General features: G+C 30.2%; 1 protein-coding gene and 2 pseudogenes across 2 annotated transcripts; all 3 read left to right on the top strand.

Annotated features, from left to right (window-relative positions):
- Positions 1 to 5,577: 5,577 nt before the first annotated feature.
- Positions 5,578 to 6,201, top strand: LOC113000732 (extensin-3-like; annotated as a pseudogene).
- Positions 6,202 to 11,765: 5,564 nt separating this feature from the next.
- On the top strand, positions 11,766 to 13,377 carry LOC121174310 (extensin-3). 2 transcript variants are annotated; one of them, XM_041013382.1, is made up of 2 exons: positions 11,766 to 12,825; positions 13,035 to 13,377. In XM_041013382.1, exon 1 carries the CDS (start codon positions 11,918 to 11,920, stop codon positions 12,794 to 12,796), a length of 879 nt encoding a protein of 292 aa, XP_040869316.1. In that variant the 5' UTR covers positions 11,766 to 11,917; the 3' UTR covers positions 12,797 to 12,825; positions 13,035 to 13,377. The 2 variants fall into 2 exon arrangements, with proteins under 2 accessions (XP_040869316.1, XP_040869317.1); XM_041013383.1 differs by having other exon boundaries at positions 11,876 to 12,796.
- A 1,717-nt stretch (positions 13,378 to 15,094) lies between these two features.
- On the top strand, positions 15,095 to 17,855 carry LOC100780116 (probable cysteine protease RD19D; annotated as a pseudogene).
- Positions 17,856 to 20,590: the final 2,735 nt, after the last annotated feature.

The raw sequence follows: 20,590 nt of genomic DNA, 5'->3' as shown, positions 1-20,590 counted from the left end.
GAAAAAAATGTCTTCTATTTATTATGGAGGAATATTTTATTAATTTCTACAAACGTTGATTTTTTTTTCTTAAAAAAAAAGGCTTGTTTAACAAACCAGTAACAGGGGTTGAGGTTTTGTTTCACAAGTAACAAATTAGCTTGAGTTTTGGAAGCTTTGAAAATTTTTACACAATTAAGGCTAGGGTAAACCTGTATATTTTAACTTTATAAAAAAATTAACATGGTATAAATGAAAATTGTCATCATCACTCTAGGAGCACTATGACTAGGTCAAACAAAAATAAAGAAGTTGTCTGCCTCAATTGATTTTAGGGATTTTGCCTTTTCTTTTAAGTGTGATTTATTTGCACTGATTTTGTTATTCATTTTTCTTATCTCTATTTTTTTTTAATCCTGTATTGATTTGAGCATTGAATTCAAGATGTCCATTCCCAGCCACCAATCCCCTCCCCCCTAATTTTGCGGAGAACTGGGGATTTTTTTATTCTGCTAAAATTATATAAGATGTTTGCACTAACTAACTCATTGTATGAAATGTATAACTAAATTAAACTATATAAATGGGAGGTAATATTAACCTTACAAATAGATTTTATAAAATTAAGTTAAACTTAAATTTATATTCAAAGATAATATTAAATTCTATTTTAGATTCATTAATCAACCACTTATCATATTATTTATGCATAATGTCAAAAAAGTAGTGAGGTGAAGTATAACAAGTGGGTAACCTTAATGAATTAAAATAGACTTTGATACTACTTTAAGGTTTTCCACTTATCATATTATTTACCTCAGTAATATAATCAAATTAAAATATACAATTGAGTAACCTTTTAAATAGTAAAATTTGATGTTGTAAAAAAAAAATTGATAGAGAATTATTTGATGTGATATAATATTAATAATTTATGGGTGACTTAATCTTTTACGAACATGACTTACAAATTAGCAAATTATTTGTCTACATTAGATAGATGTAAGGACACTATTCAAGGTTTTAAGATGCGCAGCCTTAATTTTTTATTTTTTATTTTTTTGCTGCTAGATGCGTAGCCTTAATTTGACCCATCTAGCGGACACCGCGATTCAAGCTTTTAAGAACTTGTGTCTGCACAGCACGATGAAATATATGGACCAAGAGTAAACTATACAAAGAATCATTAATTAGTTTTGCTATATTAAGCCAATCTTGATTTTAAAATATTTCCTTAGCACTTCGTCTAAGTAGGTTGGTAGATCTAGTGTCTAATGCTCGAGATGTCTATATATATATATATATATATATATATATATATATTCTGATTTTTCATATAAAATATTTATAAATTTATTATTTATTAATAAAATTTAATTAGAATACATGGAAGTGTATTTTTTTTTACATTATCATTTAATCATAAATTAATTTAAATATTTAAGAAAATATTTTATTGGTTGATAATATAAAAAAAATTATAGTGAGAATGTATTAAAAATAAAATCTTATTAATACGTAATTATATTTTTTTAAAATGTTTACTTTTAATTCTTCATATGTACCGGTTTTCCAAATTTGTTTTTGATATTTACTATTTCAAGAGTATACTTTATCTCGTCATTATTCTTTACCTATTCATAAGAAAGGGATCAAGTTGCATTGCAATTTGTAGTCTCAAATATTCCTTATTTTCTTTTCATTTCCTTTGGAACGAGTAAAAACAAAAAAGAAAGAGATTACATTACATTACATTGTTATTAGATTAGTCACCACCAACTCCAGTATTTTATGAGAAGAATATTGATGAGGGCTCGTGATCATGAAAAGGGTCCCAGTCTGTCTCACATGCAAATGACCAATTGTAGGTTTGATATTATACAGAAATATAATGATTATTTTAAATGTCAATACCGACATGCTTTGATCTCCTTTTAAAATCAACCGACATGCTTTAGCTGGCTTCCAAAGCACAAATCTCTTTTATAAATTGATTTTCCCCTTTAGATCAGGGGCTTCTATACCACTAATTCGTTTTATTAAACTCGTTTTCAAAGAGGGGAACAAATCTTCAGCGTTTCCGATGTTTGTTTCTGTCTTTCTAAAAAGCAAATTGAGTTGTTCAAAATCCAAAATCTAATACTAGTAAGATGGCTAATTGATACCTTCCCATTAATTTCCCCAGTTATGCTTTTATCGTGTTCTAAAATTTTAATTACAAGGAACATTTATTTGATGCGTATACTTTTAAGCTTATTACAAAGTTTTCAAAAAATGTTTATGGCATATTTTTGGCTAACCAACTTGTCCAGAATCTCCACAAGCACGACCGATTCAAAAATAAAATAACCAAAATATAAATTTTAGGCTTACAAACAAAAAATATTTACTATTAATTTTTATAAAGCAAAAGACTTTATATGTGTTGACAAAAAAGACCTACTGAATACTTATCTCATTTAGACCTCACTTATCGGCTATTTCCACAACTATCCAATCTAATTAATTAAATCTATAACTTGATATAATTTTGCATAGCCAGGTTTCATTGAGCTAACCAATCATCTAAGACTAGTTAAAATATGTATATTTTTATAAAATATGTCTACCTCTTGCCACGAGTCATATTATATGATGCATTATGAGCTCAAGTTTTTTTCATTATTTCAACTTTTTTTTTCTTTCTCCCTTGCTTTTTACTGTTTTTTTTTTATTGTGAAAAGCACGAGTGCTAATCTAGTTTTGTCTTAAACGGAAGGTACTTTCAACATCCCAAAACATAGAAAGCAAGTTTAAGTTATTTTACCTATTTTAGTTTGAATTGAATATAGGAATTTAAGGACTCCATGAGAATTGAATATAATTAATGTAAAAAAAAGATATTACATGTAGATTGATTTTAAACCGTTTAAGTTGTTTTAAATGACCTGTTAAGAATGTATTTAATTTCTCTAAATGAAGACAAGTTAGACCCATTCATGCATCGAGAGATACGACCTACGACGTCGTAGGCGACAACTAAGAGCTCAAGTTGATGCCTATGTTTACTTTAGACTTTCAATCAAGAATACATATATAGATGATATAGTTCATTCATACTCATGAATACGAAAACAATATGCATGATATAATTTAAGAGTAATAACATATTAATAATTAAGTATAGGCTACAATAGAGACGAAGATTATAGGCATTTTCATTTGCTACTTAGTTTTTCTCATCGTTAAATTTATTTTCGGTATTTTGAATTATCATTATTCTTATCTCTAAGCCCACGGGGATTTTCTTTTTTTCTAACAAAAAAGACATCAGACACAGCCCATGTGCTTCACGATGGGACTGCTTGTGTTGACCTTAAAGCTAATTAGGTGCTGATTGCTGAACAGATCTCACGTTGATCTTGTGGAGTCCTCTGGGTTTACCCCATACCATGGTTTCGATTGGTAAATTAAATTGTGATTATTTAATAAAAAAACATGAGAAGAAGAAAAAATGTGACAAATTTAAATCAGGTCTCCTTGTCATACCTTTCGTTCTCGTATGCGTGCTGTTAATTTATTGATGTTGTATGACAAAGATAGATTTCATAGTGGTATTACATTTAATTAATTGCATTGATTTGGATGTTTTAAATTCCTTATGTCAATTTTAGAATGGAGTGGCACTTGAGAGCCCGGAAAAGTTCATCCCGAAGTATCTTGGATGGGTGCCAAAAGTCAGTTTTACTACATTCAAGATTCAACGAATGTTTATTAATTGCAAACAGTGAGACTCACTGTAACATCATTTTCCTTTGAGTAAAAAATAATAGTGTTGCATGTGTTAGATTCCATCTTGGGATATGCCACTTTCTAACATTCCTTCTTCACATATGATTGCCAGAAGCAGGTGAGTCCATTAGATTAGAATAGACAAAAATCAAGATGAATAATAAACTTTATATCCTCTTAGATTTCAGTTTAAAATCAATTCACATTAAATAATTTTTTTAAACAAATATGTAAGTTGTATTTTGATAATTGAGACAAGCGGTGTAAAATTTCCTGTAGAATTTCCTAACATATGCATTATAAATTTTTTTATTACAGGTCTAAACAAAAAAATGTCAATGAAACTTTACTCAGCGGTTGAAATCTAATAGGCCGAAGACGTACACACTTAATTTGACTTTAAAATAAAATCACCTCTCAAAGTTAAAAATTGAATTACTTAAAAAAAAAAAAAGAAGGAAAAGGACCCGTTTGATCTTAATCTGACTTCAGAACTGATATACAATACATAATTTATTAGAATAAATTTTTGTATAGTTGAGTCTATAATTAATGATCTTTGTGAATTCAATATTACATGTTGTATAGCAAGAGTGAGTAAAATTTATACATAGAGTTTCTTGTGTAAAACAGTCTAGATATGAAAAAATTTATTCTTATTTAATTTGTTCAATGACCAATATATTACTTTATAGTAACAATTTGAAGACATGCAATTACCAGTTCACTTTAAAAATTTCACCAGGAAGAATTTATCACCGACAGTTGCTTTGAGTTTATCTTCATTTTAAGTGCAAAATCTACTAATTTTTAAAGTAAAAGCTACGAAGAAGAAGTAGTACAAGAAGTCATTTGTATGTTTTCCTGATAACTGCATATATAGTGCAATGGCAGCGGAAGCAACAACTGTTTTTTTTTTTTTAATTAAGAAGCAAACTAACTATATAAATATATAAAATGAACAACGGTACAGGATGTACCAATTGCAAAAAGCCAAAAGGTTACGGTGCATTTACTTGATATAAATGCAACTTAACCTATATATAGCCAAGAGGTTTATGTACACGTATACCCAAAAACAAAAAATCACTGGACCTATGATTATACCCGTTTACACCCCCTAATGGGCAAAAATACATGCATGAAGCCATCACCTTAGCCTTATCACACCGATACACACCCTCCGAAGCCATCACCGCGGAAGCAACAACTGTGAATGTACCATAGAGTGGTTTCTCATAACTATCAAATATTTTCTTGATTAGAGAGATTAAGAGTCGTTTTAGTGCCCCACAAATCACACATAACTTTAGGCGAAAATCCGTACAAGATTTCAGAATTAGGTGTCAAAAGAAAACGATAAAAAAAAAAAAAAATCGGGAATGAAATATGCCAACTCTAGAAACTTTTTTTTTATCAGCTCAATTCTACAAACTTAGAATCAAACCACACAAATCATTGATAATTAAATATAATATATTCGATCTGCTCTTTTCTTGGAGGTAAAGAAAATTAAACAACGTGCTGTCATATTTCTAGCCCTAGATACTCCTATTCTCTTCTTAATTAAGCATGCAGCCTATCAAATATCAATCCAAATCCACGTTCCAGAAACGCTTTGGGACGCACATTGCTCCTAAAACCAATAACAAATAGTAATTCCAAGCTACGTTATCTTATACAATATCATGCATGCATGTATAGGTAAGCCTCAGAGAAAGAGTAAACTTATCAAGATGGTTGGTTAATGCTAAATTATATTAATGGTATAGAAACAAACTATAAAATGGGGTTGCCTAGCTTTCTTAATTATGATCATAACCAAAACCAACTCCAATGTAAACTTGTGGGAAAATGGGGTCTCTAATGGCCTCTGCTTCTCTCACTCTTGCATTGGCCATAATCTTTTTCAGTCTCCCATTTGAAATTTCAGCAAACCACTACCCCTCTCCTCCACCACCCAAGAAGCCTTATCATCATCCATCTCCATCCCCCTTATAAGTACCACTCTCTTCCACCACCTCCAAAGAAGCCCTACAAGTACCCATCCCCACCACCACCTAAGAAACCATACAAGTACACATCACCACCATCACCACCACCAGTGCAGAAGTACTCTGCCCCTCACCCACACCAAGTCTATCACTCACCACCACCCCCAAAAAAGAAAACATACAAGCTAAGTACCCATCTCCACCACCACCAGTGCACAAGCACCCTCCCCCACACCCAATCTATCACTCACCACCACTACCTAAAAAGAAACCCTACAAGTACCCATCTACACCACCACCACATAAGAAACCATACAAATACGCATCTCCTCCACCTCCAGTGCACAAAAAGTACCCTTCCCCTTCCCCTCACCAGTCTACCACAAGTCTCCTCCTCCTCCACCACTTGCACCACTGCTATAATTATAAATCATCTCCTCCACCTTACCACTACTAGATAGTGCTTTTTGTTTCACACTGCATGGTAATTAATCTTTCATAACCTACGTTAACATTGAAATTTTGAACGTAACGCTTGATATATATGCTTTTACACTCTCTGTTTTTTACCTCCCTTTTACATTTTCATCACATAATTCATCATATTATTTTTCTTTATTTCTCTCTTTCTTTTCTTTTTTGTCTCTCTTTCTCGAATCTACGTTCATCGATCACCCTGTTGCGGTGTGAAAAAATACTTTTCCATCATCATTATGGTAAAATATCTCTTCTCTAAAGTCTAATCCACTTCTTGGTTAAAATATCATGATTAGTGTTTGACTGTTAAGTATAAAAAAAAGACAAATTATCGATAAAATTGGTAACTTGATATAAAAAGAAAATAATGAATGTCAACCGGATGTTCAGTCTCTTTATATATCCATAGTAAATGACAACTCTTAATATGAGCTCATTTGCACGAAAATGTATGAATGACATGTTGCACATCTTAAGTTAAAAATTGAAAAAATAAATTAACTTTATATTTAACGGAAAACACGGTGGATAACTGATGAAAGGATTCGTAAAATAAATTTTTCATAAAATATTCTCTTTCTTATTTGTTTTTTGAATAATATTTTTGTTATGACAATATTTTGTTTTAAATTTTTTAAGGATATATCAATCAAATTAGTTTACAACTAATTAATTAATCCTTATTAGAGATAAACTTTTAATAACTCATTGTTAAGTTAAATTTCTTATCAATAAAAACATTTATTTGTAGATTAAAAGTTAATAAAAGGAGTATTCGATATTTAATGTCTTAAACAAAACAACATCCACCCAAACAACATAAATTAAACCGATCGACAACACACACCAAGCAAATATAACCCATCTTAACCAAAAGATAAAACCCGTACAGAAGACCAGCCTCGAATTACCAATTAAGAATAACAATTAAAAACTCCAAACTTTTTTTTTTGACAGAATTAATTAAAAACTCCAATTATAATTAAGGAAGTCACCATGACAAATTGAAAGCACAATACTACTATTTATGAGATCCTTCATGCTTTGGATTACATTTAAATGGTAGCCGAAATTACAAAATTTATGTGGCTATCACAAGCAATTTAATCCTTCCTACCAGTGTGTGAAATCGCTGATTAAAAAAGAAAAACACACGGTGTTAAATCACACTTAAGAAAGGTTAAAATGTTTCAGCTTCCATTTTAACCTTTTTCGCTTACCTCTAGCACTCAACTATTGGACGTTGCCTTTCTAACATCAATTATGTTGTGTTCGGTAGAATGGAGAAAAGTAGAATAGATGGAAATAGAAGGAAAAAAAGAGTAAAAATAGATAAATAATAAAATGATAGGTAACCTTTGTTTGTAGAGAGATAGAGAGAAAAGCAAAAATAAGTAAAAAATAGTATCAATAAATCATATCATTTTTAATTTTTTTTATAACATGACAAGTTAATAATTAACATTGTTAACATTCTAATAAATTAACATTTATTAATAAAAAATATTTAAAATACTAAAATCAAAACAAAAAATTTTAAATGACTAAAATTAAAAATTCATATTTGATAGGACAAACAGATTATTTAAACCTAAGAAAAAAAATATTAAAATGATCAAGTCTTATAAATTAATAAATATTCCTTAAATAACCTTTTTGCCGCTATAAAATAAGATATTTTTTAAATTTTGAGTTCTCTAAAAGATTTTTTTTATTTTGTTTTAATCTTTTTTATCAATTAATAATGTTTATTTCTTTTATATAGTTATATTTTTAAATTTCTCATCAATGAATTTAACGTAATTAGTTATTTTGAAGGGATGAGAATTTAAAACATAAAAATTTTACATTCTATTAGATTATTGATGACATGAAAGTACAATGGATTATGATGGTCATTATTAAGTCATTCTATTTATAACTAAAAAAGAATTTAAAGAATTAAAATCAAACAAAAATCTTTACAAGTCTAAAATAAAAATTTTCTTATTTTATTGGAATCAAAAGTTAATCAAGCCTACAAATATTTTTTAAATTTAATTTGATTTTTTTTAAAATTTCGAGTGGCTTAAATATGTGAGTTTAGGATATTTCATTCACTGTTCTACCGGGCTGTTCATTATTCTCTCATCCCTTCACAAAAAGATCAAGTCACATCACAGGTCTGATCATTTTTTTTCCCTTTCAATTTCATGTCCCCAAGAAAAAAGGAAAATTAAAAACAGATATTAATACATTGGATAACTCATCAGTCTTCGCCTACTCCAGTAAGCTATAAGTACAAGTGCACAATAGGCACGTGAAACGGTGCTTTCGGGAATGGAGCATAAAATACACTTATTTTCTTCCAATAATTGATAATGTGAAAAAATAAATAAAAAAGGCTAATCAAATAGGTCAGATTTAATAACTTAATATTTGGCCAATAAAAAAATTAGCTGAGATTTTATTTAAATTTGTAGAATCTTATTGAAAGCCTTTATATTTATCTCGTTTCTTATAACGTTCGGACAGTGTCATTAAATATAAAAAGGTGAATATCGACTTGCATTGCATTGAGCTGGCAACGAAAATTCAGCTGCCATTTTTAAATGTTTTTCCACTTTAGATTATTGTCTGGTATATCATCTCCCAAGTTGATGCCTTCCCACTTCCCCTTTTATATGATGCACAATTTTATTATGTTGTACAATTTTCTCGATAAAGATGAGAGGTTAAACTAAAGTTCATTACAAGCTTCACTAATAATTAAGTATTTGCATTCACAGTTAATTTAGGAATAACACAGTATCTATAGGTGTAAAATCGAATTCAAAACTTTATTTATTATCTTTTAACATTGTATTGTTTGTATGTAAATTCGTACAATGAAAAAAAATTAACTTAATTTATTAAATAGAATATGTGAGTATTACATATTTGATTTCTATTTATCAAAAAGTAGTACAATTACTACTTTTAGACCAAAGTTACTGTCGCTAAAACTAAAAAATAACCAAACATGTCAACCATCACAAGGTATTTTTAACTGAATTTATAAATTACGTGCTTTAGTCAGTTTAGTGGATAATAAGTGTTTTATCTATGAGATAATTTTTTTTAATTTATTTTTTGAAATAAGTGTTTATTTAAATAAATAATTTTTTATTTTTTAGTCTATTTGTTTCAATTATTTCTGCTTAAAAAATAATTTTCTATTTATTTTAAGAAATAAATTATATTTTATTTTAAAAAAAACACTTATATAAAAAAGTACTTATTTTAAAATTATTTTTTAAGTTTAAACAAGAATTCTGTGATCACTCTTCCAACGCTACCTACAATGGTAGAAGCACATGATATTTGCAATGTGTGCATTGCTTACAATAAAATGTATTACACTACCAATATAATTAATTAATAATCAATTTTTACATTAACAAAGTTATCTATTAATATAATGTATCATACTATTAATATAAATCTGTAATATTTATATTAAAAGATTAGTGTTCTATTATTATAATCTAAGTAATGATAAGTTTGACGCATAAAAAGAGGTAATTAAGACCTCTCTGCAGCCACAATTAATTAACAACTTGAATTTTTTTTCATAGGAAAGATAATATGAAGAAATTTATAATAATTTAATATTTTTATTTAATCAACTTAAATCTTTATGACAAATTTATTTATATTTTAATAGGCACTACCGTATAAGTTAAATTTGATATCTATTGTTAACACTAGAAAAATTTATCTAACAATATAAATCTGGTACAAAAATTTTTAGATGATAATAAATACGGGATAAATCTTAAAACAAAAACATCTATACAAATTTTTTTTTATCGTATTATAATTGTCGTCCTAACTAGATTATTTTATCTAAATTAAAAAATAACAATTTATAACATTATTCTTATTATTATTAATTTATATTTTATTTTTATAATTTATATCATTAGTATTATAAAAATAATAAAAATAAAAATATTTTGAAATATTTTTTTACTAAATACATAGTTTAATAAATACTTAATCAATAATGAATGTCTGGGAGGAGAGATGAAAAATCGTTTAATGTGCCCCCTATTTCACGTACCACTTTAGACAGCCGTACAAGATTCTGGAATTAGATATCACTATATCAAGACGGGGAAAAAATGATATCTTAATTTTTATATAAATTTCTTTTAAATAATATCATTATTTTTATATGTTTTTCTCAAGTGCCACTCAATTCAGTCATCTAATTATTTTAAATTTTATAAACTTCTAGATTTTTATATAAATTCTTCTTATATTGTAAAATTTTCATTTTAATTCTTATTATTTAAATGATATTAAACTAGTTTTTCAATTTATATTAATCCCATCACTATTTAATAAAAAATTAACGTTAGAAAGTAAAATAAAATAACAATAAAGCAACAACTAGATAAAATAAGAAATACCTATTTTATAAAATTAAAAAATCATTTAAGAAAAATATATAGGAATAAATAATTTGGCGAAGACAAATACCCAAAATCATGCATGTAGCCGAGTGATGTTTCAATAATAAATCGCGAAGACACAAATAAATAAAAAATAAATATAAATATTTTATAAAAAAATTTAAAAAATCATTTAAGAGAAAAAGTCTATAGGACTAAATAATTTGCGAAGACAAATACCTAAAATCATGCATTGCATGTTTAGCATAGTGATGTTTCAATGTTAGAAACAATATAATAATTAAATCAGATTCTTGTCTTTTCTTCCACCACCGCAAAGAAAAATAAAGCTAGTGTCAGCAGTCCGGACTAGCTTGCAGCAGCACGGTTAGTGCATCTTTATCTCAGCAACTCACTTCAGATAATTAAAATGAAACCTATATGATACATTACTCATTTTTATTCTTTTACGTATAAGTACCTTTAAACACTTAATTTTTACAGAATAATTCTCTTTGAGTGCTTCCAATGAAATCCAAAAAAATTATATGTAACGCTCACTTTCATTTTTATAATCATTTCTATTTTTTTTTATCTTTTTTAATATCTTAAAAACAAATAGCATCGGTGCTTCACTAAGCCACCGGTACTTAAAGAGAAAAATAGTTAAAACGTCTGCAGGGAATGTTTATTAGACAAGATTGCTTGTGAAGCTTAAATGCTTGCGGAACAATGCCTAAAGCTGCTCTTATTTCTTTTACTTTTTTCTTACGTGTACACATTGTAATTCAAGATTTATGACAACCATTAATTCAAACGCTTGTTTTAAGTTTTAACCATATTTAACTATTAATTTTTACCGGGCCTAGCTTCAAAACGAACTGGTTCCAACAACTTATTTAACACCAACTATTGAGAGAGATAATGTATAGAAGAGAAAAATATAATATAATAAAAAATGAATGTTAATTAATAAAGTCTATAAAATATGGGGTGTACAAATATGATAATCCATTCCAAATCTGTGTTCCAAAGAAAAGGGTTTCGTGTCTCATTGTTCTAATAAAAAAAGTCAAATACCAAGCCAATAATTCAAAGACAGTACTACTACATAGCATCGTGTTTCCAAGAAGGTGAGTCTCGAAGTGAAAAGTAAACTAAACTTACTAATTTCCTAGTTATTGATTAATTGGAGTTAAACGGTAAAGAAACAACTATAAAAGGAGGTGCACTAGGTCCCTTAAGAGCATAACCAAAACCAAACATTCTTGGGGGAAAATGGGGTCACTAATGGCCTCTGCTTCTATCACTCTTGCATTAGCCATAATCCTTTTCAGCCTCCCATCTGAAATCTCAGCAAACAACTACATCTACTCCTCTCCTCCACCACCCAAAAAGCCTTACCGCTATCCATCTCCTCCTCCTCCAGTTCCTTCACCACCTCCACCAAAGGCTCCTTACCACTACCCATCACCACCACCTCCAGTGAAGCACCCTTACCCCCAGCCTCACCCCCACCCACACCCACACCCACACCCCTACCCTCACCCACACCCAGTTTACCACTCTCCTCCACCACCCCCTCCTAAGAAGCCCTACAAGTACCCATCTCCCCCACCACCTGTCCACAAACCCTACCCTCACCCACACCCAGTGTACCACTCCCCTCCACCTCCACCTAAGAAGCCCTACAAATACCCATCACCACCACCTCCAGTCAAGAAACCTTACCCACACCCACACCCAGTCTACCACTCTCCACCACCCCCACCAAAGAAGCCCTACAAATACCCATCTCCCCCACCTCCAGTGAAGAAGCCCTACCCTCACCCACACCCAGTCTACCACTCTCCACCACCACCCCCTAAGAAGCCCTACAAGTACCCATCTCCTCCTCCTCCAGTGAAGAAACCCTACCCTCACCCTCACCCAGTGTACCACTCTCCTCCACCCCCACCAAAGAAGCCCTACAAATATCCATCACCTCCACCACCAGTTCACACCTACCCTCCCCATGTTCCCACCCCAGTTTACCACTCTCCTCCACCACCACCATACGAGAAGCCTTACAAGTACAAGTCTCCTCCTCCCCCAGTCCACTCTCCACCTCCACCACACTACTACTACAAATCACCCCCTCCACCTTACCACTACTAGGTAGCACTTTCTCTTCACACCCCCACATGGTAATTAATTCATCTTTCATACACATACATTAATTAGTATTTGATTGTTGATTAACATCTTACATTTGAAACCAATATTCATGTTATGAAACATTCTTTTACTATTAAAAATATTTTAGTCTTCATTTCATTTCATGTAAAGTTTTTTTTAAGTGTATTTTATTAAGGGATCGGACGTGAACTGACAGATTATATACGTGTTTGTGTAGGATGCATACAGAAAGTGTGAAAATGAAAGTCATGGAGTGGGAAGATGCATCTGCAGCTTGCAGATCCACAAAGAAGTATAAATGTTTGATTATTATTTAGAGGACTCTATCTAGTTAAAATTAAATAGTTATTGTGCTTTTGTTTTATTAGACAGTTGTAAGGCACTGTGTTCTACATGTGTTTGCAGTTGTCTGCATGCATTGTAATTTTCAAAGTCCGCTTTATCAAGCTGAGTCAGTCAAATAAATTATTCCCTCTCATTGCTAGTGGGAATAGATTTGTTCCTGTATCTAATCGAGCTTTTTTATATAATCGTCTAAATATAATAACAATTTACGTCCATTTGTTGTTTGGTGCTAATTACTATTCTTTTTTAAGCATACTATATTTAGAAGTGAGCCTTGTATAACATTAGTTAATTAATTTCGGATTCGGAAGCATGTTTTAAGAGAAATTACGAAATTAGGAATAAACATAAAATAATACTACATACATGATAGATGTAATTAAAAAAAATTTGCAAGGAAGTAGTTGGTGAGAAAAAATATTTTTCTTTTTCAAAAGTATCTCGTGGTTTCTTAACAGAAGAAATTCTCCATTATTTACACTGCCACCCCGGATTCCCGGTTGAGGAGTGTTATAAATAGATTATGATAATAATTTTTTAAAACAAACTTATTATTAGTTAAATTTATTTAAAATGAAAATGATTAATATTTATTAAATAAAAGTAATATTTAAAAAATTTGATCTTTTTTGAATTATAAAATTATAAATTGTGGTAAATAATAAAGAATATATTTAAAAATGTAAAAAAATGTGTTGCTAAAGTTTTTTATTAGATACGCTGTTTAACCTTAATCGGTGTGCGTGTTTTAAAATGTTGATCGGTTGATGTACACATTTGATATTTCAGAGAATCAAACCAACATAAAAAAATTATTGAAGTCTGTTAATTAGTAAGAATTCATTTTCAAATATTCATCATGGTGTTCAGTCAAGTTAGGCGGTTCAAATGTGTTAGAATTTCATGTATAGTCTAGTCTTGCTGTCAGGTTTTTGTACCAAGGGTAATTAACCTCTGTACTAATAACTTCGATCGTAAAAAAAAAAAAGTCACCCTTGTCTTTACATCCAATAGCATTCTTATCGTTTCACCATCAACTAGAGTGATCCCTACGTTTGAAAAAGATCATAACTTTCGCTCACTCCAATCATTTTACAGAGCCAGCATATGTTCTCACTAAACTTAGCCATTGTCAAATTCCGTATTCAGACATGTATATAATAACATAAACTTTTCACAGACTCTGCATTGAACAGTTTAAGTTTTTTTGAGAAATTTCCAAGTATTTTGTTTGCAAGACAAATTTATTGAATAAGAATATTACTGGGGACATGTCCTTGGATTCATGTAAAAGAAGAAATAAGAAGGAAGTTACATTGAGGTCATCATCTTGAAATACACTCTTCGAAGTTAATATTATTTATTTTTTAAATCTTCATTCCCTAACTTTAATTGATTTTATGTGAGGATTAGTTTTGCAACCGGCTCAAAAATTAAAATTTGTAGAGATACATTGCAGTTGTATTGGGGAGTAATAAAAAACCCTCGCTTTAATGGTTATAAAAATACTATACGAGTAAAGCAAAAAGTTAAATTCTCATGGTAGTATTACTTAATTTTACGTATTTTTAAATAAATAATTAAAAGGAAAAATAAGTTATGCACGTATAAAATTATTTTACACCTTCATCTTATAGTAATTTGTGCTTAGATCTCTAATTAAAATTCCAAATAACTAATAATCTTATATTTATTTTCATATATTTTAAAAAAGAAGCAGTATATATAGTCTTTCATCCGTACTCAACCCTCGTGTGACGTTGCATGTTGAGCTTCACTATTACATGCTGCCACCTAACCATGCACGTGGAATTTACAGTCAAACCCCGCTGCTACACCGCCATTTGTAGTATCCTACCGCACCTCTCGAAGGCTAGAATGGTCATTACAATCGTAACATACAAGAAAACGCCATTAAAAGCGAGGAAGAAGAAGAAGAGTGAAAGCAGTAGCAGAAAGAGGTAGCTAGCAAGCACAGAAATGGAGGCAAAGCGAGACCATTCCATCACGTGCTTAGCACGTGTTTCACTCTTCCTCTTCGCTCTAACCCTATCCTCTGCTCACGAGAGCACCACGGTTCACGACATAGCGAGAAAGTTAAAAGTCGGGGACAACGAGCTTCTGCGCACGGAGAAGAAGTTCAAGGTTTTCATGGAGAATTACGGGAGGAGCTACTCCACAAGAGAGGAGTACTTGCGCCGTTTGGGGATTTTCTCCCAGAACATGCTCAGAGCGGCGGAGCACCAGGCGCTGGACCCCACCGCCGTCCACGGTGTCACGCAGTTCTCCGATCTCACCGAGGTCGAGTTTGAGAAGCTCTACACCGGCTCCGTCGACTAATACCGCCGGCGGTGTGGCGCCGCCTTTGGAGGTTGAGGGACTGCCGGAGAATTTTGATTGGAGAGAGAAAGGAGCTGTCACCGAAGTTAAGATACAGGTGCATGCATATCAGCATGAGTTATGTTAAGAGCTTAACTTCGTTCAATGGTTGCTGTGATTTTTATTTTTTAATCGCACTTTTAAGTTTTAACAAATTTAAAATTGATCTTGTTATGATTTTTATGGTATTCTGGCTGGTACAAGACTAAGGCCGTCCAAGTTCATGAATTAGGCTCCAAAAAGTCATTCAATTTTAATATTTATATATAGTTTTTTTAATTATTTATTCATTTAATGCGTGCGGTGATTATTAAGGTGTATTTTTTCGTTGGTGAATGGAGTTGGAATTCTATCAGAAAAAACACTTTTATTTTTCTGAGGTTCCTAATTATTTTGTAAGATCCCACCTTAAATTAAGTTACCAAAAATATGTTGAGTCGGCCTTGAACTTACTTATGGTAAAAGATCATGAACTTATTATCCATAGGTAGTTATCTTTAAGGATCCTTAAATTATCGTACACGTCGTGATAAGAGTTGCATGCACTATTTTCTGTATTATGTTAAAGTCGTTTTTAAGTTTTAATCCCAGTTCATAAAAATAAACTAAAAGCTCTTAAAAGAATGAGAAAAAAGGTTATGCAATAGTATAAATTTTTTACAAGTCATCTAATCATAATATAAGCATTAAACTCTAAAAGAATTGCAGCTTAAATTTTGTCCTTTCATCACCGGTCTTTTAAAACATTTATATTTATTGACGTGATGGCGTCAGCTAGGTAATAACAATTTTTCTTTTTCTAAATGAAAATATTGTTCTCGGTAATGTTTGTCATGCTCTTGCACCTAATTAATAATAAGAGTGTAACCTAGATATATAGGTAGAAGGAAGAGAGATGTAAGAGGAAAAGGTATAGAAAAAAAAATTAAAATTCAATTATTTCCCTAGCTAATTAATTATGAGAAGAATGTAATTCGACTGCCTTATGAATTTTTCATACTATTTTAAAAAAATGGTTGGGATGTTTAGTTTTGTGCATAATAATTTGGATACAGGGTAGATGTGGGTCATGCTGGGCTTTCAGCACCACAGGATCTATAGAAGGAGCCAATTTTCTTGCCACCGGAAAGCTCGTCAGTCTCAGTGAACAACAGCTCCTTGACTGTGACAATAAGGTATGTTGCTGTTAAATTCATAGAAAAAAAATATAAATAAATTTCCCAAACTCTATGCATCCTGATTCATTTCGATTTTTCTTTACATAGATCAATTTTGCATTTTCTATTCTTGTTAATACTTTTTCCCGATTTCTTCCTGTTCAGTTTATTTTTCAAAGTGTGAAATAACAGAAAAGACTTCATGTGACAATGGCTGTAATGGAGGTCTTATGACAAATGCCTACAATTATTTGCTCGAGTCTGGTGGGTTGGAGGAGGAGTCTTCATATCCCTACACTGGGGAGAGAGGTGAATGCAAGTTTGATCCTGAGAAAATAACAGTTAGGATCACAAATTTTACCAATATCCCTGTAGATGAGAACCAAATTGCCGCATATTTAGTCAAAAATGGTCCACTTGCTAGTAAGTCCCCTTTCCCTAATTAATAATGAATGTCCCAATGTTTTTGTTTTTGTTTTTTGTATAAATTAACATTATTCATGAACTTTAATGTGCAGTGGGCGTGAATGCAATTTTCATGCAAACATACATTGGTGGTGTCTCATGCCCTCTCATATGCAGCAAGAAAAGGCTGAACCATGGTGTGTTACTTGTGGGATACGGTGCAAAAGGCTTCTCAATTCTCAGGCTTGGCAACAAACCATACTGGATCATCAAGAATTCATGGGGGAAGAAATGGGGAGAAGATGGCTATTACAAGCTCTGCAGAGGTCATGGCATGTGTGGAATAAACACTATGGTTTCTGCTGCCATGGTGGCTCAACCACAAACACCTACAAAGAATTATGCTTCCTATTAGCTAGCTACTAGCTACTTCTGTTATGCACTTTAGCAAATCTAAATATATAATTTTTCATTCTAGGTGATGTATATCATGTATGTACCAAAAGATCTTACCGAATTAACATGAACCAACACAAGGTGATATAGCTATTTCGCTTATGTCACGGTTGTTGTTAATTTAATTAATTCGGGATAATATTTTGGTACAATAAGTCTTGTGTGAGTTTTTATAAGTTTGCATCTCCTCTTTGACTTGCACATGTTCTGTAGCGTGAAGATATAGTATTTTATGTTGCAGAAATGGTGTATAAGGTGCACTAGCTATACATAATAAGATCTTTCCAGGATGAAAATAGAGCAAATCGTGTTAAAGAGCTATGACATTTTCTGCAGGTTACAAATTTTGGAATATTGGTAACTGATGGAAAGGTGTAATTTTAAGATGGTGTGCAAAATGTTACGGTGGATAAACAACGATGGTAAAAGATCGACCTCCAATCCATACCAATGATGTCGATAGGGGTGTTTAAATTCAGATATAAAATAAAAATAAAAATCGAATTAAGTTGATTTTTTTTATTTATTTAGATGATTTTTTTTTCAAAACTGATTGATTTAGTTTGATTTACAATTTGTCTACAAAAGAAAAAAAGAGGCTTTGTGTTTTTGAATACAAATCAAACCACTACAAGAAAAAAAAAAGGCTATTTGGAGCAGCATTTATTGTTGAGATATCTAAAATGTCGTTGTGACAAAATTTAAAAAATTTTCATTGCAAGTCGGCTGTGAAAAGGTTTCTTGCTAAAAGTTTTATGCAGCGACATTATATATCGTTTATAGTACTTATGCCTATCATTTTATCCCATTGTTGTTCAATTGTTGTTGCCATAAGTAATTTGTAACTACCATTGAAGTTATTGTTGTATTTTACATGTCTTAATGACTATTGTCGTTACCAAAAAAATTATTTGTCATCAATTATAGTTCTTAACAATCTATGGTATGGTATCTAGCTTTTCGCGACAACTAAAGTTATTAAAATAAAATCTTTTGTTATCGAAATTAATTACTGTTATATTTTTTCTTAACAAAAGTTGCTGCCATATATAAATAGTCATTTATTAACCTTCTATATCGTTGCAAAATTTAATATAAATATTAAATTTTATTTGAATGATAATTATATATTATTTAAACACAAATGACAATATTGTTGTTAAAAAAATATCATAAATTATTATAATGAGTAAAATTTTAAGTTGTAGTTTTCACGAATAAAAACTAACATGTATATAATTGATAAATTGAGACCAAAATAGAAAATGTGTCTTTAAATAGTAAAATGTATGAAGATTCAAAATAAAAACCATAAATACACTAAAAGAAACTAAGTTGTTTCCTATTTTTAATACAATAAAGAAATAACTCTATACAAGAAAATACTATTGTACTCTAAGCTTTTCCATTTTCAGGATCAAGTTGAACATAAGAAAACATCCAGAGCCTTCTTTATGTCCCTTGCCTATTAAAAAAATGTCAGTTAGTTTGATTTTTTTATTAGCAAAGTAAAGTTGTATTTTAGTAGTACAAGTACCTTGTTTTAAAAACATTTACTGATAATTAAAAGAACACAAAATATTTCAATACAGTCAATGTCCCTTGCCTAACCAACACTAAGAACATAAAGCTCAACTACCCATTATTACCTATTCTCCCATGAATATACCAAGAACTTTAAGATATGATACTATTTAAAATAAAATAAAAAATACAAGCGTCAAAGAACTAAAGCTTTGCCCCTTTAACCATCCAGACTTATTAATATATAGCCTAATCCCAAACAATACAACACACAAGGAGATAATGCCTATCAACCTCCCAAACAGATTTTGGTACCCAAGTCTGAAACCAAATATATGTAGACATTTTTTTAATTGACAAAAATACAAAAAGCACAAGGTATGCATGTAACTATACAAGTATGGGAAAGTCCAAAAAATTCCCAACATAGAACCAAAATCCAATCCAGTTTTTCCACTAATACTAATAAGTTTCACCCAACAACAGCACATGTATTGTCATAGAAAAATAACTTTTTTAGTGACTCTGAATGTTGTTAGCATTAAATTGTACTTTTTTCAACGACAATAAACACATTGGCATAGAAAAACATTTTTCGCAACAATATTGATGGCAACAAGTTTTGTTATTGGGATAAGCATAGTTTTACTCAAGATACTTATGTTGTCAAAAGGTAAATTTTATCCTAACGACAATGAAATGTGTTACTAAATATCTATCTTTGTCAACAACTTAATTGTTGATACAAAAAATTGTTGCAAATTCGATTATTTCTTGTAACAATATGCATGAGTATAATACTTGAATTTCATGTTTATGTATACAAAACTTATACAATATTTTTTTTCAGATTAATTTTTAAAATATGTTTGATTTAAAATAGATAAAATTTTGACAAATTTTTTAATGTAATTTAATATAAATGATGGAAAAATATATAAATTTTATTAAAATAATATTTTAGTAAAAATCTAACTGAACCATAATAATAGTTATAATACGACGAGAACAACTAATTTTCACCACGCTCTATGTCAGTGGTCTTCAATAGTTGCTCCGGTGGAGAATGCAACCGATATCCACGTTCTTGAATTAGATATTGTACTTGTACATATCATCAGTAATTAGGAATTTTAAATAATGCAAAAATATTTTCTTAAAAATTAAAAAAAAAGAAGAAAATAAATTTATGCCTTAAATATTTTTTTTAATATTTGTAATTTAATATTTTTTTTCTTTTAGTTCATGTAATTTCTTTTAAATTTTTATAAATTATGTTTATTTTATTTTTCATTCTTATAATATTTTTTTTACTGTTAAAAATATTATCTAAAGTACTTTAAAGATTAAAAATAAAACAAAAATAATTTAGAAGAACTAAAAAAATAATTTAAGGACAAAAAGCGAAAAAACATTCCATTACAAGGAATAAAATGCATTTAAACCTAAATTTATTAACGAAGGAACCTTATGGTGAGTAAGAGTACCCAAGCAAGGCCTAGACACA

This window comes from Glycine max, chromosome 20 (assembly GCF_000004515.6).
Source record: "Glycine max cultivar Williams 82 chromosome 20, Glycine_max_v4.0, whole genome shotgun sequence".
NCBI classification, from domain to species: Eukaryota; Viridiplantae; Streptophyta; class Magnoliopsida; order Fabales; family Fabaceae; genus Glycine; species Glycine max.
The sequence above is the reverse complement of the archived record's forward strand: the minus strand, read 5'-3'. Positions and strand labels throughout refer to the sequence as shown.

Excerpts from the sequence above, each read along its gene's own strand:
- LOC121174310 (XM_041013382.1), top strand. The coding sequence starts at position 11,918 with ATGGGGTCACTAATGGCCTCTGCTTCTATCACTCTTGCATTAGCCATA.